This window comes from Oncorhynchus mykiss, chromosome 2 (assembly GCF_013265735.2).
Source record: "Oncorhynchus mykiss isolate Arlee chromosome 2, USDA_OmykA_1.1, whole genome shotgun sequence".
Classification (NCBI taxonomy): Eukaryota; Metazoa; Chordata; class Actinopteri; order Salmoniformes; family Salmonidae; genus Oncorhynchus; species Oncorhynchus mykiss.
In genome coordinates, this window is record NC_048566.1 from 101,691,767 (window position 1) to 101,717,675 (window position 25,909).

General features: G+C 42.7%; 1 protein-coding gene and 2 long non-coding RNA genes across 5 annotated transcripts in view; 1 reads left to right on the forward strand and 2 right to left on the reverse strand.

Moving 5' to 3' along the window:
* Nucleotides 1-3,718, forward strand: part of LOC110516669 (mitochondrial glutamate carrier 1) — a 60,855-nt gene extending 57,137 nt beyond the window's left edge. The window contains exon 10 of the mRNA XM_036961212.1: nt 2,995-3,718. Coding sequence (XP_036817107.1) covers nt 2,995-3,142 — 148 coding nt within the window. The 3' untranslated portion in view covers nt 3,143-3,718. The remainder of the gene's footprint in view (nt 1-2,994) is intronic.
* A 5,901-nt stretch (nt 3,719-9,619) lies between these two features.
* On the reverse strand, nt 9,620-12,194 carry LOC118944014. Of its 3 annotated transcripts, none has more exons than XR_005039307.1 (2): nt 11,350-12,194; nt 9,620-11,139 (listed from the first exon to the last, which is right to left on the reverse strand). It is a non-coding gene; the product is annotated as an uncharacterized LOC118944014 (long non-coding RNA). The 3 variants fall into 3 exon arrangements; XR_005039306.1 differs by having other exon boundaries at nt 9,620-11,227; XR_005039305.1 differs by having other exon boundaries at nt 9,620-11,310.
* Nucleotides 12,195-14,238: 2,044 nt separating this feature from the next.
* Nucleotides 14,239-14,881, reverse strand: LOC118944015. The gene is made up of 2 exons (XR_005039310.1): nt 14,620-14,881; nt 14,239-14,316 (listed from the first exon to the last, which is right to left on the reverse strand). It is a non-coding gene; the product is annotated as an uncharacterized LOC118944015 (long non-coding RNA).
* Nucleotides 14,882-25,909: the final 11,028 nt, after the last annotated feature.

Genomic DNA, 25,909 nt, shown 5'->3' on the forward strand with positions numbered 1-25,909 from the left:
AGGAACTCAAATCCTTCTGTTCACCTGATTTAGAATTCCTCACAATCAAATGTAGACCGCATTATCTACCAAGAGAATTCTCTTCGATTATAATCACAGCCGTATATATCCCCCCCCAAGCAGACACATCGTTGGCTCTGAATGAACTTTACTTGACTCTTTGCAAACTGGAAACCATTTATCCGGAGGCTGCATTCATTGTAGCTGGGGATTTTAACAAGGCTAATCTGAAAACAAGACTCCCCAAATTTTATCAGCATATCGATTGCGCAACCAGGGGTGGAAAGACCTTGGATCATTGTTACTCTAACTTCCGCAACGCATATAAGGCCCTGCCCCGCCCCCCTTTCGGAAAAGCTGACCATGACTCCATTTTGTTGATCCCTGCCTACAGACAGAAACTAAAACGCTGGTCCGACCAAGCTGACTCCACACTCCAAGACTGCTTCCATCACGTGGACTGGGACATGTTTCGTATTGCGTCAGACAACAACATTGACGAATACGCTGATTCGGTGTGCGAGTTCATTAGAACGTGCGTTGAAGATGTCGTTCCCATAGCAACGATTAAAACATTCCCTAACCAGAAACCGTGGATTGATGGCAGCATTCGTGTGAAACTGAAAGCGCGAACCACTGCTTTTAATCAGGGCAAGGTGTCTGGTAACATGACCGAATACAAACAGTGCAGCTATTCCCTCCGCAAGGCTATCAAACAAGCTAAGCGTCAGTACAGAGACAAAGTAGAATCTCAATTCAACGGCTCAGACACAAGAGGCATGTGGCAGGGTCTACAGTCAATCACGGACTACAGGAAGAAATCCAGCCCAGTCACGGACCAGGATGTCCTGCTCCCAGGCAGACTAAATAACTTTTTTGCCCGCTTTGAGAACAATACAGTGCCACTGACACGGCCTGCAACGAAAACTTGCGGTCTCTCCTTCACTGCAGCCGAGGTGAGTAAGACATTTAAACGTGTTAACCCTCGCAAGGCTGCAGGCCCAGACGGCATCCCCAGCCGCGCCCTCAGAGCATGCGCAGACCAGCTGGCCGGTGTGTTTACGGACATATTCAATCAATCCCTATACCAGTCTGCTGTTCCCACATGCTTCAAGAGGGCCACCATTGTTCCTGTTCCCAAGAAAGCTAAGGTAACTGAGCTAAACGACTACCGCCCCGTAGCACTCACTTCCGTCATCATGAAGTGCTTTGAGAGACTAGTCAAGGACCATATCACCTCCACCCTACCTGACACCCTAGACCCACTCCAATTTGCTTACCGCCCAAATAGGTCCACAGACGATGCAATCTCAACCACACTGCACACTGCCCTAACCCATCTGGACAAGAGGAATACCTATGTGAGAATGCTGTTCATTGACTACAGTTCGGCATTCAACACCATAGTACCCTCCAAGCTCGTCATCAAGCTTGAGACCCTGGGTCTCGACCCCGCCCTGTGCAACTGGGTACTGGACTTCCTGACGGGCCGCCCCCAGGTGGTGAGGGTAGGCAACAACATCTCCTCCCCGCTGATCCTCAACACTGGGGCCCCACAAGGGTGCGTTCTGAGCCCTCTCCTGTACTCCCTGTTCACCCACGACTGCGTGGCCACGCACGCCTCCAACTCAATCATCAAGTTTGCGGACGACACAACAGTGGTAGGCTTGATTACCAACAACGACGAGACGGCCTACAGGGAGGAGGTGAGGGCCCTCGGAGTGTGGTGTCAGGAAAATAACCTCACACTCAACGTCAACAAAACTAAGGAGATGATTGTGGACTTCAGGAAACAGCAGAGGGAACACCCCCCTATCCACATCGATGGAACAGTAGTGGAGAGGGTAGCAAGTTTTAAGTTCCTCGGCATACACATCACAGACAAACTGAATTGGTCCACTCACACAGACAGCATTGTGAAGAAGGCGCAGCAGCGCCTCTTCAACCTCAGGAGGCTGAAGAAATTCGGCTTGTCACCAAAAGCACTCACAAACTTCTACAGATGCACAATCGAGAGCATCCTGGCGGGCTGTATCACCGCCTGGTACGGCAACTGCTCCGCCCTCAACCGTAAGGCTCTCCAGAGGGTAGTGAGGTCTGCACAATGCATCACCGGGGGCAAACTACCTGCCCTCCAGGACACCTACACCACCCGATGTCACAGGAAGGCCATAAAGATCATCAAGGACATCAACCACCCGAGCCACTGCCTGTTCACCCCGCTATCATCCAGAAGGCGAGGTCAGTACAGGTGCATCAAAGCTGGGACCGAGAGACTGAAAAACAGCTTCTATCTCAAGGCTATCAGACTGTTAAACAGCCACCACTAACATTGAGTGGCTGCTGCCAACACACTGACACTGACTCAACTCCAGCCACTTTAATAATGGGAATTGATGGGAAATGATGTAAATATATCACTAGCCACTTTAACCAATGCTACCTTATATAATGTTACTCACCCTACATTATTCATCTCATAGGCATACGTATATACTGTACTCTATATCATCGACTGTATCCTTATGTAATACATGTATCACTAGCCACTTTAACTATGCCACTTTGTTTACATACTCATCTCATATGTATATACTGCACTCGATACAATCTACTGTATCTGCCTATGCTGCTCTGTACCATCACTCATTCATATATCCTTATGTACATATTCTTTATCCCCTCACACTGTGTACAAGACAGTAGTTTTGGAATTGTTAGTTAGATTACTTGTTGGTTATTACTGCATTGTCGGAACTAGAAGCACAAGCATTTCGCTACACTCGCATTAACATCTGCTAACCATGTGTATGTGACAAATAAAATTTGATTTGATTTGATTATAATTAGCTATGAATACATTCTATACTCTATATGATAACTCAGCTGCCATATTCAGTTTAAACACATAATTAGTAACGAGGTAAAACTATTCACTGATATCTTGTTGCTAATCTGTGTTGCCCATATCTCTTCTTACCTCTTTCCCATCAGTAAAATCATGAAGAACGAGGGTCCCTCTGCGTTCCTGAAGGGGGCGTACTGCCGTGCCCTGGTCATCGCGCCCTTATTTGGTATCGCCCAGGTGGTCTACTTCTTCGGGGTGGGAGAATACATCCTCAGCTTCCTGCCTGGCAACTGAGAACATCAACCAATCGGATCTCTGCCTTTCCCTCTCTCACGACCACGTCACGCACAGCACACCGAAAGACACTGGGATCACCTCTCGTCATGAAATAAGGTTTTGATTGGTTGAACGACGATCGTTGTCGTCGGCGAGTTAAAGTATGACTACCACCCATTTAGGATAGTTTTTCCTTTGACCCCCTTTTGGCTTAAGAGCACCCCCTAGAGGCAACAACGTTGTGTTCAGCCTCTTCCATTGTCCTTGTTGTGTTGAATGTAATGCTATGGTTGTGAGCACAGTAGTAAGAGTACTTAGGAGAGAGATGTGTTGATGGCAAAGCAACATTCCAGTGGAATTAATGCCACAAATACCATGTTCTCAAACGATGATGATTATCTTATTTTTTTTTAATATACATATATTTTTGTTTTGATATGGGCCGTGAATTACAGGGTAGATCTATTGTCTGAGTACATGGTAGTTATCTCCGTTAACCTCCATAGTGTCAGAATGATCATGCGAATGACAACTATTGCCTATAAATCACATTTAATATTAATGACTTATCTTGTAATAATATAACAATGTTTTTTTTTAAAAAGGCTGGTCCAAATGAAAAATCTGGATTTGATGCTCAAGAAAACAAAGGATCACTTAAGACTATTCAATGTTAAGACTATTCACAGTTTACCAAGCATGCTCATTAAAGAAACAAAATGCTCCATACCTTATTATTGTTACCAGCTATTACGTAGTATACTTAAGCAGTAAGGCCCGAGGAGCTGTGGGTATATGGCCAATATACCACGGCTGAGGGCTGTTCTTAGGCAACACGCAACGCAGCCCTTAGCCGTGGTATATTGGCCATATACCACAAACCCCCCGAGGCGTCTTATTGCTGTTATAAACTGGTTACCAACGTAACTAGAGCAGTGAAAATAAATGTTTTGTCATACCCCGTGGTATACGGTCTGATATTACCACGGCTATCAACCAATCCGCATTCAGAGCTCGAACCGAACAGTTTATAATATGAATTAGAGCTTAAATGACATCTTACATTTATATTTCAACGTGTTTCAGGCCAAGACCCATAGAATAACTTAAGTTGTGAACTATATACAATTATACAATACTAACACTCCCATTGGATCTAACCTGAACAGCCCAGTCATCCCTGCCTGTGATTGGTTGTAATTGCCATCCAGCCAATCACCTTATAGCTCTGTATGGACCCTAATTGCCTTGTCCCTGGTGCTCTTTACTCTATAGGGGGCAGCGGTCTTGGTGTTGAACATTTGGGCCAGTGAAAGTACTGATACTACATCTGAAGACCAACCTAATCTGCAATAGATTCTATACAAAAAAAAACAGAATCAGTGATAATTGATGAAGCCACGTTTAATATTGTCCGAATGATTTCTAACTGTTTATTGTTGTTATTAATATTTGGAAAGATACTCACTCCTCTTACAGCCATTGAAACTTTAAAACGTGCAGTTTGACCTCTTTCCCAAACAAGATAGACAAACAATTTGAAAATAAATGTTCCTCTACTTCTCTGCTATTGAAATCTGAAAACAGAGCAGGAATAACTTTTACCAATCAACTGCATTTATTAAGGTAACGTTCCACTGTTAAATTAACTGTCACAGAACTTTCAGAAATGTCAAATTAGAGTCGTTTTTACCTTTATTTAACTTGGCACTTCAGTTAAGAACAAATTCTTATTTACAGTAACGGCCTACCCCAGCCTAACCCAGATGACGCTGGGCCAATTGTGCGCCGCCCTATGGGACACCCAATCACGGACACCCAATCACGGCCGGATGTGATACAGCCTGGATTCCAACCAGGGACTGTAGTGACACCTCTTGCACTAAGATGCAGTGCCTTAGACCGCTGCACCACTCGGGAGCCCCTATGTGTGTGCACCATAGAATTAGGAGTTAGAATACTAGAATGGACATGAACCTTCTTATGATGGGATAATGGTCAGCCATTTTGGTCAGGGAGTTGGTCAACCATGGTTTGCCACTGCTGTGACAGGAATTAGACAAGTTGTAAATGCAACCAGTATTGATATTGTATCATTAAATAGCACTCACAGCTTTATCATTATTTTCTTGGGGACATTTATGGTCTGTTTACATATATTTTAGAAGCTATTTGTACAGAAAATGTGTATAAAACTTGAATAAACTGTATTTATAACATGTGACAATATTTTAGCTTGACAATAATTTAATTACACAATTTCTCATATATCACATGCTGTACTTTTATTTTCATGTATAAGTCAAATCAGGATTATACCTCTGCTACCGTTCATTCCGATCAGACTGGTTTGGATTTCTCCCTGACCAATATGGCTGACATTTTCCCCTTCCATTCTAGAACCTTGAGGGTTTATGACATAGTAATTTAATAGGATCCTGATGGTGTGCACATCACATTCTAAGAATGAGACAATATGTAAACAATGGGACTTTTGACAGAAATCAGCTACTTTGGCCACTTTCAACAAGTTAAGAGCATATGAAATCTTCGCCTGTTTCTCTCCTATTTAAATATGAAATCAGAACAGGACTAACTCTACCAATCTAAAGATACAGCTGTTAGAGGAACCGCACCGACTGCTTTTTATGCTAACTTTTTTTAAACAACTTACATTTTTACCACTTTCCCGAAAAGCTAGACAAAAAGTTAGAACGTATGAAATCTTCCTCTACTTCTCTACTATTCAAATCAGGGCATCAGAACACTTCTACCACAAAGATACTTGTAAAGAACTGGTGAAAGGCACACAATTTTAATTCATGTAAAATTACAATCTAGTTGTGATTTCAATAGTGTACTAAAAATATTATACTAAGATTGTGTACTATACTACAATAGTGTACTAACAATTGTTTTATTTCAGTCATTCAGTGTACTAACACTATCTTTAGCTTGAGTATGTTTTGTTTGTTGTTCTCTTGGCTCTTTGGGGATTGAAGCTTCCATGGTGTGGCTTTGTTGTAAATGCATTTGTTACATCACTGAAGGCCTGCCACACCATTCAAATCAAATCAAGCTTTATTGATACAGCACATTTCAGACATGGAATGCAATGCAATGTGCTTCACAGGGGAAAAAAACTAATTAAAAACAATGAAAATAAAAACTGAAATATTTACAACCCAACAAACATAAGATAAAAGAATGACAAAAAAGCACACTAAGTAAAAGCTGTATGTTTTGCAGTTGACCAATGGCTTTCTTGGGTAGACCAGACAGGGGAGCATTACAGTAATCAAGTCTGCTTGTAATAAAAGTGATGAGTCTCTCTGTTTCAGCCTGAGAGAGAAACGGCCACACCTTGGCAATGTTCCTCAGGTGGTAAAAAGCTATCTTGTTCACATTCCTGATTGTGTGATTAGAAGTTGAGTTCAGAATCTAAAATAACAACTAGGTTTTTACCTGGTGTTTTATCTTTATTACCCGTGATTTAAAATGTGCGTCCAGATTCTCTGTCTGTGCTTTAGATCCAACAATAAGTACCTCGGCCTTGTCTTGATTTAGCAGGAGGAATTTGTGAGCCGTCCATGAGTTGATCTTGCCAGACTGATGCAGCTCTTCAGTTGTACTGGTTCATTCCCTATTGGCACACTATTCCCTACATAGTGCACTACTTTTGACCTACATTTGCCGTTTGGGAAGAATCCACTGTTAACGTGCAACTCAGCTCTTCAGTGTTTTATTATTATTGTCATGACATATTGCGAGATAACTGAGCTCTATCATGTGTTGGGAGATAACTGAGATCTATCATGTGTTGGGAGATAACTGAGATCTATCATGTGTTGCGAGATAACTGAGATCTATCATGTGTTGGGAGATAACTGAGATCTATCATGTGTTGAGAGATAACTGAGATCTATCATGTGTTGAGAGATAACTGAGATCTATCATGTGTTGGGAGATAACTGAGATCTATCATGTGTTGGGAGATAACTGAGATCTATCATGTGTTGGGAGATAACTGAGATCTATTATGTGTTGGGAGATAACTGAGATCTATCATGTGTTGGGAGATAACTGAGAACTATCATGTGTTGGGAGATAACCGAGAACTATCATGTGTTGGAAGATAACTGAGATCTATCACGTGTTGGGAGATAACTGAGATCTATCACGTGTTGGGAGATAACTGAGATCTATCATGTGTTGGGAGATAACTGAGAACGATCATGTGTTGAGAGATAACTGAGATCTATCATGTGTTGGGAGATAACAGATCTATAACGCTTATCAATATTCCTTTCTATATATATATATATATATATATCTGTATGTATGTGTTGTGTCCACCTCAGTATATCGCAGATGATATGAACATTTCCTTATATCTTATATCCTTTTATTGCACATTTTACCAGCTTTATTTACACACCTACCTCTCCAGCCCCCCTTCTCTCAATCCATATTGTTGTTGTTTTCATTATTATTTCTATCATAATATTGTGGAAATATTCCATTGAAGGAATTCATGTCATTTTAATGCAAAAAAAAAAGCTATAATTTGAGTGGTTTATCTTCATACTCGAAAACTGTATGCAATGAGATACAATCCTATTGTTGCTCGATGACATCTTGTCCTTTACGACCAAATACACACCGTGTTAAACCCACTATGCCACCAGGAAAATTAGCTTAGAATAAACAATGTGATGATAATTATGAATTTATGTCATAATTTTGTATTGCAACACAATTTATTTCTTGATTATTTTTTGTTGTTGCTCAAAATAGTAGAGAAACGTAGCTAACACGTAGCTAACACGTACCTAACGCACGTAGCTAACACGTACCTAACGCACGTAGCTAACACGTAGCTAACACACGTAGCTAACACACGTAGCTAACACACGTAGCAAACACACGTAGCTAACATGTAGCTAACACGTAGCTAACACACGTAGCTAACATGTAGCTAACACGTAGCTAACACACGTAGCTAACACACGTAGCTAACACGTAGCTAACATGTAGCTAACACACGTAGCTAACACGTAGCTAACATGTAGCTAACACACGTAGCTAACACACGTAGCTAACACGTAGCTAACACGTAGCTAACACACGTAGCTAACACGTAGCTAACACACGTAGCTAACACACGTAGCTAACACGTAGCTAACACGTAGCTAACACGTAGCTAACACACGTAGCTAACACGTGTAGCTAACGCGTAGCTAACACGTAGCTAACATGTAGCTAACACACGTAGCTAACACGTAGCTAACACGTAGCTAACACACGTAGCTAACACACGTAGCTAACACGTAGCTAACACGTAGCTAACACACGTAGCTAACACGCGTAGCTAATACACGTAGCTAACACGTAGCTAACACGTAGCTAACACACGTAGCTAACACGCGTAGCTAATACACGTAGCTAACACGTAGCTAACACGTAGCTAACACACGTAGCTAACACGCGTAGCTAACGCGTGTAGCCAACCAAAAAAAACATACTTGAATCTATTCAGTAACTCAAATTAATAAATGCATTACTGTCGTAGTCGGAAAGCAACATGATTTTAGAATTTCATCTTTGTTTTCAGAATGACTTGTGACTTGCACAGTGGCGATAGTAATGACCTGGTCATACTATCATTACATCCATGTCTTAATGATCAGTTCTAGCCTAGAGGTCAGATAGCTAGGGCAGTTATCATTCTTTGAATCCCAAACAAACCCCTAGGCCTAGGGGATAGGGTTAGGGGATAGGGTTAGGATAGGGGATATGAATAGGGGATATGGATAGGGGGTAGGGCTAGGGGATAGGGCTAGGGGATAGAAATAGTAGACCTCGGACCCCCTGCCATGATCAGAGATCAGAGAGTATGTCCCCAAAGGCACCTTATTCCCTATATAGGGCACTACTTTTGACCAGTGGTGCACTGTAAAGGGAACATGGTTCTATAGGCTCTGGTCTAAAGTAGTGTACTATATATGGAATAGGGTTCTATAGGGCTCTGGTCTAAAGTAGTACACTATATAGGGAATAGGGTTCTATAGGGCTCTGGTCTAAAGTAGTGTACTATATATGGAATAGGGTTCTATAGGGCTCTGGTCTAAAGTAGTGCACTATATAGGGAATAGGGTTATATAGGGCCCAGATCTAAAGTAGTGTACTATATAGGGAATAGGGTGCCATTTGGAAGGCAGACAGACAGGAAAGACAAAAGGCCTATTGTATGTGATCTTACCTGTTATTTTATTCATGTTGTTTATTCTTCAAACATTCCAACTGCCAACTCATCTCGTATGATAATATCTTTGTTAATTTCAAATGCTTGTTATTATTGTGTTTTTGTTATTGTTATTTTGTTATTGTTTACCCTTGTATGATTTTCCTTGTCTTTACGGTTTTAATCTTGAACATGCTGAACAATGAAGTCATTTTCATTCAGTTTTTTTCCTGACTGTGTTGATCTGGTCGGTTTGGTTGTGTGTGTGTGTGTGTGTATGTGTGTGTGTCTGGTTTGGCTGTGAAGTAATGCTGTAGTTAGTAATGACGTAGTCATAGCTTAGTTTAGTTAGTTAGTTAGTTAGTGTGACACCTTGTGATGTTATTTCTCTTTGATGTCAGTCCCACTCTCTCTCCTTTCTCTTCTTCTATCTATCACACGCCTCCGTCATCTGTCCGTCTGCGTCATGTGTATCTCAGGGGGGCGAGGAGGATCTATCTTAACACCAAAAATACAATTATAAAAGCACAAATAAAGATTAGGCACAAAATCACTGAAAAACCCTTCCTATCACTGAAGCACTAGACAACACAGCCAATGGGGTTCCACAGAAAAACCCTTCCTATCACTGAAGCACTAGACAACACAGCCAATGGGGTTCCACAGAAAAACCCTTCCTATCACTGAAGCACTAGACAACACAGCCAATGGGGTTCCACTGAAAGGACCTTGCTGTTGGAACAGTAGAATTGGAATGAGAACACCTTGTTCTAGTTCTTAGAGGATCACAACGTTCTATGGCTACCAAGTCCCTGTGGTGTATACCACCTTGCTACATCGTCTAAAGAACATGTCCCTGTGGTGTATACCACCTTGCTACATCGTCTAAAGAACATGTCCCTGTGGTGTATACCACCTTGCTACATCGTCTAAAGAACATGTCCCTGTGGTGTATACCACCTTGCTACATCGTCTAAAGAACATGTCTCTGTGGTGTATACCACCTTGCTACATCGTCTAAAGAACATGACCCTGTGGTGTATACCACCTTGCTACATCGTCTAAAGAGCATGTCCCTGTGGTGTATACCACCTTGCTACATCGTCTAAAGAACATGTCCCTGTATACCACCTTGCTACATCATCTAAAGAACATGTCCCTGTGGTGTATACCACCTTGCTACATCGTCTAAAGAACATGACCCTGTGGTGTATACCACCTTGCTACATCGTCTAAAGAGCATGTCCCTGTGGTGTATACCACCTTGCTACATCGTCTAAAGAACATGACCCTGTGGTGTATACCACCTTGCTACATCGTCTAAAGAACATGACCCTGTGGTGTATACCACCTTGCTACATCGTCTAAAGAACATGTCCCTGTATACCACCTTGCTACATCGCCTAAAGAACATGACCCTGTGGTGTATACCACCTTGCTACATCGTCTAAAGAACATGTCCCTGTATACCACCTTGCTACATCATCTAAAGAACATGACCCTGTGGTGTATACCACCTTGCTACATCATCTAAAGAACATGTCCCTGTGGTGTATACCACCTTGCTACATCGTCTAAAGAACATGTCCCTGTATACCACCTTGCTACATCGTCTAAAGAACATGTCCCTGTATACCACCTTGCTACATCATCTAAAGAACATGTCCCTGTGGTGTATACCACCTTGCTACATCGTCTAAAGAACATGACCCTGTGGTGTATACCACCTTGCTACATCGTCTAAAGAGCATGTCCCTGTGGTGTATACCACCTTGCTACATCGTCTAAAGAACATGACCCTGTGGTGTATACCACCTTGCTACATCGTCTAAAGAACATGACCCTGTGGTGTATACCACCTTGCTACATCGTCTAAAGAACATGTCCCTGTATACCACCTTGCTACATCGCCTAAAGAACATGACCCTGTGGTGTATACCACCTTGCTACATCGTCTAAAGAACATGTCCCTGTATACCACCTTGCTACATCATCTAAAGAACATGACCCTGTGGTGTATACCACCTTGCTACATCATCTAAAGAACATGTCCCTGTGGTGTATACCACCTTGCTACATCGTCTAAAGAACATGTCCCTGTATACCACCTTGCTACATCGTCTAAAGAACATGTCCCTGTATACCACCTTGCTACATCATCTAAAGAACATGTCCCTGTGGTGTATACCACCTTGCTACATCGTCTAAAGAACATGACCCTGTGGTGTATACCACCTTGCTACATCGTCTAAAGAGCATGTCCCTGTGGTGTATACCACCTTGCTACATCGTCTAAAGAACATGTCCCTGTATACCACCTTGCTACATCGTCTAAAGAACATGTCCCTGTATACCACCTTGCTACATCATCTAAAGAACATGTCCCTGTGGTGTATACCACCTTGCTACATCGTCTAAAGAACATGTCCCTGTGGTGTATACCACCTTGCTACATCGTCTAAAGAGCATGTCCCTGTGGTGTATACCACCTTGCTACATCGTCTAAAGAACATGACCCTGTGGTGTATACCACCTTGCTACATCGTCTAAAGAGCATGTCCCTGTGGTGTATACCACCTTGCTACATCGTCTAAAGAACATGACCCTGTGGTGTATACCACCTTGCTACATCGCCTAAAGAACATGTCCCTGTGTTGTATACCACCTTGCTACATCGTCTAAAGAACATGACCCTGTGGTGTATACCACCTTGCTACATCGTCTAAAGAACATGTCCCTGTGGTGTATACCACCTTGCTACATCGTCTAAAGAACATGACCCTGTGGTGTATACCACCTTGCTACATTGTCTAAAGAACATGTCCCTGTGGTGTATACCACCTTGCTACATCATCTAAAGAACATGACCCTGTGGTGTATACCACCTTGCTACAACGTCTAAAGAACTTGACCCTGTGGTGTATACCACCTTGCTACATCGTCTAAAGAACATGTCCCTGTGGTGTATACCACCTTGCTACAACGTCTAAAGAACATGTCCCTGTGGTGTATACCACCTTGCTACATCGTCTAAAGAACATGTCCCTGTGGTGTATACCACCTTGCTACAACGTCTAAAGAACATGTCCCTGTGGTGTATACCACCTTGCTACAACGTCTAAAGAACATGTTGAATCCGAGAATGTAATTTATAGAAATATTCTGACATGTATTGATTATGGTGATAGATTTTAGCTGTCCGAGAAAACGTCTGTAAACAACAACAACAACAACAACAACAACAACAACAACAGAATATATGACAACCGGCCAGTCAAAACATAGGAAACACAAATACACAGCAGTTAAGACACCTAGACACCTGCTTCTGAAATGGCACCCTATTCCCTATAAAGTGCACTCGTTTTGACCAGTATGGCACCCTATTCCCTATAAAGTGCACTCGTTTTGACCAGTACGGCACCCTATTCCCTATAAAGTGCACTCGTTTTGACCAGTATGGCACCCTATTCCCTATAAAGTGCACTCGTTTTGACCAGTCTAGCACCCTATTCCCTGTAAAGTGCACTCGTTTTGACCAGTCTGGCACCCTATTCCCTATAAAGTGCACTCGTTTTGACCAGTATGGCACCCTATTCCCTATAAAGTGCACTCGTTTTGACCAGTCTGGCACCCTATTCCCTGTAAAGTGCACTCGTTTTGACCAGTCTGGCACTATATAAGGAAAAGGGTGCCATTTTGGATGTATTCACCAGTAATGCAACTGAGTAGAAATCACAATCACGCAGGAATTATATAAACTAGTATAGTTTGAGCTTCCATAGTGGTTCAGCGGTCTAAGGCACTGCATCTCAGTGCTAGAGACGTCACTACAGACACCCTGGTTCGAATACAGGCTGTATCACAACTGGCCGTGATTGGGAGTCCCTTAAGGCGGTGCACAATTGGCCCAGCGTCGTCCGGGTTTGGCCGGTTTAGACCGTCATTGTAAATAAGAATTTGTGTCTCAATTGACTTGCCCAGTTAAATAAATAAAGGTAAATAAAAAGTAACCTCACCTGAAAACAACCTGAACATGACGCCTGTGTCTGAAATGGCACCTTCTACAGTGCACTAGCTTTGACCAGGTACCATAGGGGCTTTATTCTGAAGTAGTGCACTACATAGGCAGTAGGGTGCCATACTGGTCAAAACTAGTACACTATATAGGGATTAGGGTGCCAGACTGGTCAAAACCAGTGCACTACATAGGTATTAGGGTGCCAGACTGGTCAAAACTAGTGCACTACATAGGGATTAGGGTGCCAGACTGGTCAAAACTAGTGCACTACATAGGGATTAGGGTGCCAGACTGGTCAAAACTAGTGCACTACATAGGAATTAGGGTGCCAGACTGGTCAAAACTAGTGCACTACATAAGGATTAGGGTGCCAGACTGGTCAAAACTAGTGCACTACATAGGTATTAGGGTGCCAGACTGGTCAAAACTAGTGCACTACATAGGGATTAGGGTGCCAGACTGGTCAAAACTAGTGCACTACATAGGGATTAGGGTGCCAGACTGGTCAAAACTAGTGCACTACATAGGGATTAGGGTGCCAGACTGGTCAAAACTAGTAGTCATCTCTATAGGGACCTGTGAGATCTCTAGTGATCTCTGTTCTCTTTATTCCTCCAAGAGGAACTGTTGTTGTGCATTGAAGATACCACTCTAGCCTGATCCCAGATCTGTTTCTGCTCTCTGGACAACTCCAGTGATGTCCTTTCCCTTTCCACTCTCTCCTTCTCCTTGACTAACTTGTGTGGTGAATTATGATATGTATGAAATTACAATTGTCTGCACACGTGACATGTAAATCACTATGAAAAGAAAGCGCCTGCTAAATGTCATATATTATTGTCTTAGTCATTGTTTTACAATGAGATGTTGTATTTCCAGTTTCCTTCAACATTTACTGTTCTATTAAAGTCACATGACCATCTTCACCTGGTATGTCTGTTCTATTAAAGTCACATGACTGTCCTTATTCGCCTGGTATGTCTGTTCTATTCAAGTCACATGACTGTCCTTATTCGCCTGGTATGTCTGTTCTATTAAAGTCACATGACTGTCCTTATTCGCCTGGTATGTCTGTTCTAATAAAGTCACATGACCGTCTTCACCTGGTATGTCTGTTCTAATAAAGTCACATGACTGTCCTTATTCGCCTGGTATGTCTGTTCTACTAAAGTCACATGACCGTCTTCACCTGGTATGTCTGTTCTATTAAAGTCACATGACCGTCTTCACCTGGTATGTCTGTTCTATTAAAGTCACATGACTGTCCTTATTCGCCTGGTATGTCTGTTCTATTAAAGTCACATGACCGTCTTCACCTGGTATGTCTGTTCTATTAAAGTCACATGACTGTCCTTATTCGCCTGGTATGTCTGTTCTATTAAAGTCACATGACCGTCTTCACCTGGTATGTCTGTTCTATTAAAGTCACATGACCGTCTTCACCTGGTATGTCTGTTCTAATAAAGTCACATGACCGTCTTCACCTGGTATGTCTGTTCTATTCATTTAACCTTGTTTTTTTCCTACTACCACTGACTTAGCTGATAACTATAACTATAACTACTATGTAGAGGGGAAACAGGTCTACTGACTTAGCTGATAACTATAACTACTATGTAGAGGGAAACAGGCCTACTGACAGCTGATAACTATAACTACTATGTAGAGGGAAACAGGCCCACTGACTTAGCTGATAACTATAACTATAACTACTATGTAGAGGGAAACAGGCCCACTGACTTAGCTGATAACTATAACTATAACTACTATGTAGAGGGGAAACAGGCCCACTGACTTAGCTGATAACTATAACTATAACTACTATGTAGAGGGAAACAGGCCTACTGACTTAGCTGATAACTATAACTACTATGTAGAGGGGAAACAGGCCCACTGACTTAGCTGATAACTATAACTACTATGTAGAGGGAAACAGGCCTACTGACTTAGCTGATAACTATAACTATAACTACTATGTAGAGGGGAAACAGGCCCACTGACTTAGCTGATAACTATAACTACTATGTAGAGGGAAACAGGCCTACTGACTTAGCTGATAACTATAACTACTATGTAGAGGGAAACAGGCCCACTGACTTAGCTGATAACTATAACTACTATGTAGAGGGAAACAGGCCCACTGACTTAGCTGATAACTATAACTATAACTACTATGTAGAGGGAAACAGGCCCACTGACTTAGCTGATAACTATAACTACTATGTAGAGGGAAACAAGCCCACTGACTTAGCTGATAACTATAACTACTATGTAGAGGGGAAACAGGCCTACTGACTTAGCTGATAACTATAACTACTATGTAGAGGGAAACAGGCCTACTGACTTAGCTGATAACTATAACTATAACTACTATGTAGAGGGGAAACAGGCCTACTGACTTAGCTGATAACTATAACTACTATGTAGAGGGAAACAGGCCTACTGACTTAGCTGATAACTATGGTGATGGTTTGGGACAGAACCTGTTAGCTCTGTAGGGAGGCATCAGTGATGGTTTGGGACAGAACCTGTTAGCTCTGTAGGGAGGTGACAGTGATGGTTTGGGACAGAACCTGTTAGCTCTGTAGGGAGGCGTCAGTGATGGTTTGGGACAGAACCTGTTAGCTCAGTAGGGAGGCGTTAGTGATGGTTTGGGACAGAACCTGTTAGCTCTGTAGGATGGCATCAGTGATGGTTTGGGACAGTACCTGTTAGCTCTGTAGGGAGGTGACAGTGATGGTTTGGGACAGAACCTGTTAGCTCTGTAGGGAGGTGACAGTGATGGTTTGGGACAGTACCTGTTAGCTCTGTAGGGAGGTGACAGTGATGGTTTGGGACAGTACCTGTTAGCTCTGTAGGGAGGTGACAGTGATGGTTTGGGACAGAACCTGTTAGCTTTGTAGGGAGGTGTCAGTGATGGTTTGGGACAGAACCTGTTAGCTCTGTAGGGAGGCGTTAGTGGTAGTTTTGGACAGAACCTATTAGTTCTGTAGGGAGGCATTAGTGATAGTTTGGGACAGAACCAGGCTTTCAAAGATTTGCATGATGACCAAGGGGAACGTTACAGGCCTGTAGTTGTTCAGGACACCTTTAGTTTTTTCAGGACTGGAACAATGACGTAAGATTAGAAACAGTGCATTGCTTCCCAAATGGAATCCTATTTCCTATTGGGCCAGGTCAAAAGTTGTACACTTCATAGGGGATAGGGTGCCATTTACCAGCCAGCCAATGGAGAGAACTGTTCTGTTGAAGTGTTGGTGCAGTACTCAGAATCGCCACAGGGTGTCGCTAGAAGGCCACAGGAATCACTACACCATATCACTATTTTATTGAAATTTGATTTAACCTTTATTTGACCGTGCACATTTTCTCCATAGAAAATTGATTAAATCAAATGAACTACTGGGAGAATGAATGATAATCTCCAGGTGGGAAACTGCAGGCGTGTGATTTCAAAGATGCAATTTTATGCAAAAAGGAGTTTTAAAGTCAAGCCTTTATTAGTTAGAAGACTCCAGGCTACAGAGTCAATGAGACATAAGCCGCCTGCTCCTTCAGGGAACGAGGGAACAATTAGATTCCCCTTCTCCTCCTGTGGCTTCTGGCTGGGTTTTGATGAGTGCAACAGAGAAGCATCCATCTTTATTTACAACAACCCCTTCTACCATGTGATTAATCCCCCCTTCAACCATGTGATTAATACCCCCTTCTACCATGTGATTAATACCCCCTTCAACCATGTGATTAATACCCCTTCAACCATGTGATTAATCCCCCTTCAACCATGTGATTAATCCCCCTTCAACCATGTGATTAATACCCCTTCAACCATGTGATTAATCCCCCCTTCAACCATGTGATTAATACCCCCTTCAACCATGTGATTAAACCCCCTTCAACCATGTGATTAATACCCCTTCAACCATGTGATTAATACCCCCTTCAACCATGTGATTAATCCCCCCTTTAACCATGTGATTAATCCCCCTTCAACCACGTGATTAATCCCCCCTTTAACCATGTGATTAATTCCCCTTCAACCATGTGATTAATTCCCCTTCAACCATGTGATTAATTCCCCTTCAACCATGTGATTAATCCCCCTTCAACCATGTGATTAATCCCCCTTCAACCATGTGATTAATCCCCCTTCAACCATGTGATTAAACCCCCTTCCACCATGTGATTAATCCCCCCTTCAACCATGTGATTAATCCCCCCTTCAACCATGTGATTAATCCCCCTTCAACCATGTGATTAATCCCCCTTCAACCATGTGATTAATCCCCCTTCAAACATGTGATTAATCCCCCTTCAACCATGTGATTAATCCCCCTTCAACCATGTGATTAATCCCCCTTCAACCATGTGATTAATCTCCCTTCAACCATGTGATTAATCCCCCTTCCACCATGTGATTAATCCCCCCTTCAACCATGTGATTAATCCCCCCTTCAACCATGTGATTAATTCCCCTTCAACCATGTGATTAATCCTCCTTCAACCACGTGATTAATCCCCCCTTTAACCATGTGATTAATCCCCCCTTCAACCATGTGATTAATCCCCCCTTTAACCATGTGATTAATCCCCCTTCAACCACATGATTAATCCCCCCTTTAACCATGTGATTAATTCCCCTTCAACCATGTGATTAATTCCCCTTCAACCATGTGATTAATTCCCCTTCAACCATGTGATTAATCCCCCTTCAACCATGTGATTAATCCCCCTTCAACCATGTGATTAATCCCCCTTCAACCATGTGATTAATTCCCCTTCAACCATGTGATTAATTCCCCTTCAACCATGTGATTAATCCCCCTTCAACCATGTGATTAATACCCCTTCAACCATGTGATTAATACCCCCTTCAACCATGTGATTAATTCCCCTTCAACCATGTGATTAATATCCCCTTCAACCATGTGATTAATCCCCCCTTCAACCATGTGATTAATTCCCCTTCAACCATGTGATTAATCCCCCCTTCAACCATGTGATTAATTTCCCTTCAACCATGTGATTAAATCCCCCTTCAACCATGTGATTAATCCCCCTTCAACCATGTGATTAATACCCCCTTCAACCATGTGATTAATCCCCCTTCTACCATGTGATTAATTCCCCTTCAACCATGTGATTAATACCCCTTCAACCATGTGATTAATACCCCTTCAACCATGTGATTAATCCCCCCTTCAACCATGTGATTAATCCCCCTTCAACCATGTGATTAATCCCCCTTCAACCATGTGATTAAACCCCCTTCCACCATGTGATTAATCCCCCCTTCAACCATGTGATTAATCCCCCCTTCAACCATGTGATTAATCCCCCTTCAACCATGTGATTAATCCCCCTTCAACCATGTGATTAATACCCCTTCAACCATGTGATTAATCCCCCCTTCAACCATGTGATTAATTCCCCTTCAACCATGTGATTAATATCCCCTTCAACCATGTGATTAATCCCCCCTTCAACCATGTGATTAATTCCCCTTCAACCATGTGATTAATCCCCCCTTCAACCATGTGATTAATTTCCCTTCAACCATGTGATTAATCCCCCTTCAACCATGTGATTAATCCCCCTTCAACCATGTGATTAATACCCCCTTCAACCATGTGATTAATCCCCCTTCTACCATGTGATTAATTCCCCTTCAACCATGTGATTAATACCCCTTCAACCATGTGATTAATACCCCTTCAACCATGTGATTAATCCCCCCTTCAACCATGTGATTAATCCCCCTTCAACCATGTGATTAATCCCCCTTCAACCATGTGATTAAACCCCCTTCCACCATGTGATTAATCCCCCCTTCAACCATGTGATTAATCCCCCCTTCAACCATGTGATTAATCCCCCTTCAACCATGTGATTAATCCCCCTTCAACCATGTGATTAATCCCCCTTCAACCATGTGATTAATCCCCCTTCAACCATGTGATTAATCCCCCTTCAACCATGTGATTAATCCCCCTTCAACCATGTGATTAATCCCCCTTCAACCATGTGATTAATCCCCCTTCAACCATGTGATTAATCCCCCCTTCAACCATGTGATTAATCCCCCTTCAACCATGTGATTAATCCCCCTTCAACCATGTGATTAAACCCCCTTCCACCATGTGAATAATCCCCCCTTCAACCATGTGATTAATCCCCCCTTCAACCATGTGATTAATCCCCCTTCAACCATGTGATTAATCCTCCTTCAACCACGTGATTAATCCCCCCTTTAACCATGTGATTAATCCCCCCTTCAACCATGTGATTAATCCCCCTTCAACCACGTGATTAATCCCCCCTTTAACCATGTGATTAATCCCCCCTTCAACCATGTGATTAATACCTCCTTCAACCATGTGATTAATCCCCCCTTCAACCACGTGATTAATCCCCCCTTTAATCATGTGATTAATCCCCCATGTATATGTGACAAATAACATTTGATTTGATTTGAAATACTTTTTTCTTTACATAGTTGAATGTGCTGACAACAAAATCAAACAAAAATTATCAATGGAAAACAAATTTATCAACCCATGGAGGTCTGGATTTGGAGTCACACTCAAAATTAAAGTGGAAAACCACACTACAGGCTGATCCAACTTTGATGTGATGTCCTTAAAACAAGTCAAAATGAGGCTCAGCAGTGTGTGTGGCCTCCACGTGCCTCTATGACCTCCCTACAACGCCTGGGCATGCTCCTGATGAGGTGGCAGATGGTCTCCTGAGGGATCTCCCAGACCTGGACTAAAGCATCCGCCAACTCCTGGACAGTCTGTGGTGCAACGTGGCGTTGGTGGATGGAGCGAGACATGATGTCCCAGATGTGCTCAATTGGATTCAGGTCTGGGGAACGGGCGGGCCAGTCCATAGCATCAATGCCTTCCTCTTGCAGGAACTGCTGACACACTCCAGCCACATGAGTTCTAGCATTGTCTTGCATTAGGAGGAACCCAAGGCCAACCTCACCAGTATATGGTCTCACAAGAGGTCTGAGGATCTCATCTCGGTACCTAATGGCAGTCAGGCTACCTCTGGCGAGCACATGGAGGGCTGTGCGGCCCCCCAAAGAAATGCCACCCCACACCATGACTGACCCACCGCCAAACCGGTCATGCTGGAGGATGTTGCAGGCAGCAGAACGTTATCCACGGCGTCTCCAGACTGTCATGTCTATCACATGTGCTCAGTGTGAACCTGCTTTCATCTGTGAAGAGCACAGTGGCGATTTGCCAATCTTGGTGTTCTCTGGCAAATGCCAAACGTCCCGCACGGTGTTGGGCTGTAAGCACAACCCCCACCTGTGGACGTTGGGCCCTCATACCATCCTCATGGAGTCTGTTTCTGACCGTTTGAGCAGACACATGCACATTTGTGGCCTGCTAGAGGTCATTTTGCAGGGCTCTGGCAGTGCTCCTCCTGCTCCTCCTTGCACAAAGGCGGAGGTAGCGGTCCTGCTGCTGGGTCGTTGCCCTCCTACGGCCTCCTCCACGTCTCCTGATGTACTGGCCTGTCTCCTGGTAGCGCCTCCATGCTCTGGACACTACACTGACAGACACAGCAAACCTTCTTGCCACAGATCGCATTGATGTGCCATCCTGGATGAGCTGCACTACCTGAGCCACTTGTGTGGGTTGTAGACTCCGTCTCATGCTACCACTAGAGTAAAAGCACCTCCAGCATTCAAAAGTGACCAAAACATCAGCCAGGAAGCATAGGAACTGAGAAGTGGTCTGTGGTTATCACCTGCAGAACCACTCCTTTATTGGGGGTGTCTTGCTAATTGCCTATAATTTCCACCTGTTGTCTATGCCATTTGCACAACAGCATGTGACATTTATTGTCAATCAGTGTTGCTTCCTAAGTGGACAGTTTGATTTCACAGAAGTGTGATTGACTTGGAGTTACATTGTGTTGTTTAAGTGTTCCCTTTATTTTTGTCATTGAGCTGTGTACATTTCTTGTTAAGAAATTGTTGTTCTTGTTCTCTCTTTATGTAGTGTTGTCTCTCTTGTTGTGATGTGGGTTTAGTATTTATAGTCATTTTATTTATTTATTTATTTACTTCCAGACCCCCGTCCCCACAGGAGGACTTTTGTCTTTTTCTAGGCCATCATTGTAAATAAGAATTTGTTCTTAACTGACTTAGTTAAGTAGGGTTTAAATAAATACAAATAAAACATTTAGAAAATGAAGCTCTTATTAGCTCTTGTTTGATGTGAAAAAATGATTTCTGTATGGACCTCGCTTTGTGCAACCCGGCATTGTCATGCTGAAACAGGAAAGGGCCGTCCCCAAACTGGGCATTGTCATGCTGAAACAGGAAAGGGCTGTCCCCAAACTGGGCATTGTCATGCTGAAACAGGAAAGGGCCTTCCTCAAACTGGGCATTGTCATGCTGAAACAGGAAAGGGCCTTCCTCAAACTGGGCATTGTCATGCTGAAACAGGAAAGGGCCTTCTTCAAACTGGGCATTGTCATGCTGAAACAGGAAAGGGCCATCCCCAAACTGGGCATTGTCATGCTGAAACAGGAAAGGGCCTTCCTCAAACTGGGCATTGTCATGCTGAAACAGGAAAGGGCCGTCCCCAAACTGGGCATTGTCATGCTGAAACAGGAAAGGGCCGTCCCCAAACTGGGCATTGTCATGCTGAAACAGGAAAGGGCCGTCCCCAAACTGGGCATTGTCATGCTGAAACAGGAAAGGGCCGTCCCCAAACTGGGCATTGTCATGCTGAAACAGGAAAGGGCCGTCCCCAAACTGGGCATTGTCATGCTGAAACAGGAAAGGGCCGTCCCCAAACTGGGCATTGTCATGCTGAAACAGGAAAGGGCCTTCCTCAAACTGGGCATTGTCATGCTGAAACAGGAAAGGGCCGTCCCCAAACTGGGCATTGTCATGCTGAAACAGGAAAGGGCCGTCCTTAAACTGGGCATTGTCATGCTGAAACAGGAAAGGGCCATCCCCAAACTGGGCATTGTCATGCTGAAACAGGAAAGGGCCGTCCCCAAACTGGGCATTGTCATGCTGAAACAGGAAAGGGCCTTCCTCAAACTGGGCATTGTCATGCTGAAACAGGAAAGGGCCGTCCTCAAACTGGGCATTGTCATGCTGAAACAGGAAAGGGTCATCCCCAAACTGGGCATTGTCATGCTGAAACAGGAAAGGGAGATGCTGAATGTGAGTCTGGAAGGAGAGTTTACAGTCTAACCAGACATCTAGGTATTTGTAGTTGTCCACATATTCAGTAAGTCAGAATGTCCACATAAGTCAGAACCGTCCAGAGCAGTGATGTTGAACGGGTGGGCAGGTGCTGGCAGCGAACGGTTGAAGACGATGCATTTAGTTTTACTTGTATTTAAGAGCAATTGGAGGCCACGGAAGGAGTGTTGTATGGCATTGAAGCTCGTTTGGAGGTTAGTTAGCACAGTGTCCAAAGAAGGGCCAGAAGTATACAGAACGGTGTCGTCTGCGTAGAGGTGGATCAGAGAATCACCAGCAGCAAGAGTGACATCATTGTAACATAATTTATCTGTATACAGAGAAAAGAGAATGTTATTGTATGCTGTTAAGATTTCCCTTCACTGGAACTAAGGGGCCTGAACCATGAAAAACAGCCCCAGACCATTATTCCTCCTCCACCAGACTTTACAGATGGCACTATACTTCTGGCATCCGCCAAACCCAGATTAGTCTGTCAGACTGCCAGTTTTAATAAGGCATCCTGCAGCTCAAGAGTGTTTCAGCGTTTCATTCCTGATCCTGAAAAATAATAATCTATTATGGGTCAACATCTGAATATTGCTTTCAGCATTGATCAAAGCTCAGAACGCTTACATTCTTGATCTGGCTGTTTTTAAATCACGCCGGCTTCTTTGCGAACGAGTGGAATCAGGAACAGTGGTTTACTGTTCCTTCTCCAGGTTTAAGATTATTTTAAGACTATTTTTTTTAAGACTCTATAAGACTAAGTTCAACCTGTGTCATCTGGTAGTCAATTGGGTTCTGGTTGTTTTCAATTGTGTGTTCTAGGGAGCTTTTCTTGCAAGGTTAAAATAAGGTATTTTGATGGTATTTTTCCATAGAGACTTTCAATGTGATCTTAGCAAAGGTCTCCATTTTGAATGGTTGTCATTCCTGAATTCCTTGAATGGTTGTTTTCCATTTAGAATTCCTTGAATGGTTGTTTTCCATTTAGAATTCCTTGAATGGTTGTTTTCCATTTAGAATTCCTTGAATGGTTGTTTTCCATTTAGAATTCCTTGAATGGTTGTTTTCCATTTAGAATTCCTTGAATGGTTGTTTTCCATTTAGAATTCCTTGAATGGTTGTTTTCCATTTAGAATTCCTTGAATGGTTGTTTTCCATTTAGAATTCCTTGAATGGTTGTTTTCCATTTAGAATTCCTTGAATGGTTGTTTTCCATTTAGAATTCCTTGAATGGTTGTTTTCCATTTAGAATTCCTTGAATGGTTGTTTTCCATTTAGAATTCCTTGAATGGTTGTTTTCCATTTAGAATTCCTTGAATGGTTGTTTTCCATTTAGAATTCCTTGAATGGTTGTTTTCCATTTAGAATTCCTTGAATGGTTGTTTTCCATTTAGACAGCTCCATATCTCCCAGAACTGGTTTCCATCAATTCCGTCTCTCTCAGAGTTCTCAAAATGCTTCAGTTTCTTCCATATTAGGTTTAGTTTGTATTGTTGTTGCCCAACGTCTCTGTGGTTGGCGATGTTTTCTATTTGAGAAAGATCTTACATTTTGTTTCTCTCATGAGATTTACGTTCGGCATCAAACCATTTTCTCCTTTTTTTTTTTAGGTTTCCAATCAGAACAGTTTTCCCTTTTGCTTTATGATAGATCTCGTTTAATTGGTTCATAAATGTATATCAGGAAGGATTGGACTGGATGTACTTGAAAGGAATTCATTGATACAGGTTGTAATTTATGGGCAGTGCTGTGTTGAAGTGTGTTGTGCTTGTCAGGGGCCCATCTGTGTGTTTTATTCAGATTAATCAGGGCTCTGTTTGTGCAACTTCATTTATTCTGTGTTTTTGTTTCATTTCACCAATTTCTCAAATAGGAGGTTTTCATTTCTGTAACAATCTGATTGATGTCCTTGTGTGTTTAGATAATAGTGTCGTTGAGTGTCTTCAACAGCTGACTTAAGGAACTTTTTTCTGGGCTCAGTTCTTTGGGTTTCCAGTGCTTTGAATCGGTAAGGATGTTTTGGGTTTTAATTTCAAAATGGTGCCAAAATGTTAGTGTCCTTTTCTTTATATTCATGTTTAAAGGGGATCGTCCGAGTTCCGCTCTACTTTGCATCATTTGGTTCTTTCTTTTGGATATTTAGGATAATTCTGCAGAATTCTGTATATAGATTTTTGATTGGGTTTTTCTCCCAATGCTAATAATCCTAATTACAGGTTGGACCCCAAACATCACTTCCATATTATGAAATTGGTAAAATTACACTATTGAATATTTTGCACCAGATTTGGATAAGAATATTTGAGAAGTGTATTTTTATGGAGAATAATTCTTTGCAGGCCTTTTCTTTTAGTACATTCACTGCCAGGTAGTTGGCCAGACCAAATCCACCAGAGGCACTGGTTGTTAGTTCCAGGACAACCATGGTATTTCCTGTCCCAGGTAGTTGGACATGTTCAACCATGGTATTTCCTGTTCCAGGTAGTTGGACATGTTCAACCATGGTATTTCCTGTCCCAGGTAGTTGGACATGTTCAACCATGGTATTTCCTGTTCCAGGTAGTTGGACATGTTCAACCATGGAATTTCCTGTTCCAGGTAGTTGGACATGTTCAACCATGGTATTTCCTGTTCCAGGTAGTTGGACATGTTCAACCATGGTATTTCCTGTTCCAGGTAGTTGGACATGTTCAACCATGGTATTTCCTGTTCCAGGTAGTTGGACATGTTCAACCATGGTATTTCCTGTCCCAGGTAGTTGGACATGTTCAACCATGGTATTTCCTGTTCCAGGTAGTTGGACATGTTCAACCATGGTATTTCCTGTCCCAGGTAGTTGGACATGTTCAACCATGGTATTTCCTGTTCCAGGTAGTTGGACATGTTCAACCATGGAATTTCCTGTTCCAGGTAGTTGGACATGATCAACCATGGTATTTCCTGTTCCAGGTAGTTGGACATGTTCAACCATGGTATTTCCTGTCCCAGGTAGTTGGACATGTTCAACCATGGTATTTCCTGTTCCAGGTAGTTGGACATGTTCAACCATGGTATTTCCTGTTCCAGGTAGTTGGACATGTTCAACCATTGTGTTTCCTGTTCCAGGTAGTTGGACATGTTCAACCATGGTATTTCCTGTTCCAGGTAGTTGGACATGATCAACCATGGTATTTCCTGTCCCAGGTAGTTGGACATGATCCACCATGGTATTTCCTGTTCCAGGTAGTTGGACATGTTCAACCATGGTATTTCCTGTTCCAGGTAGTTGGACATGATCAACCATGGTAT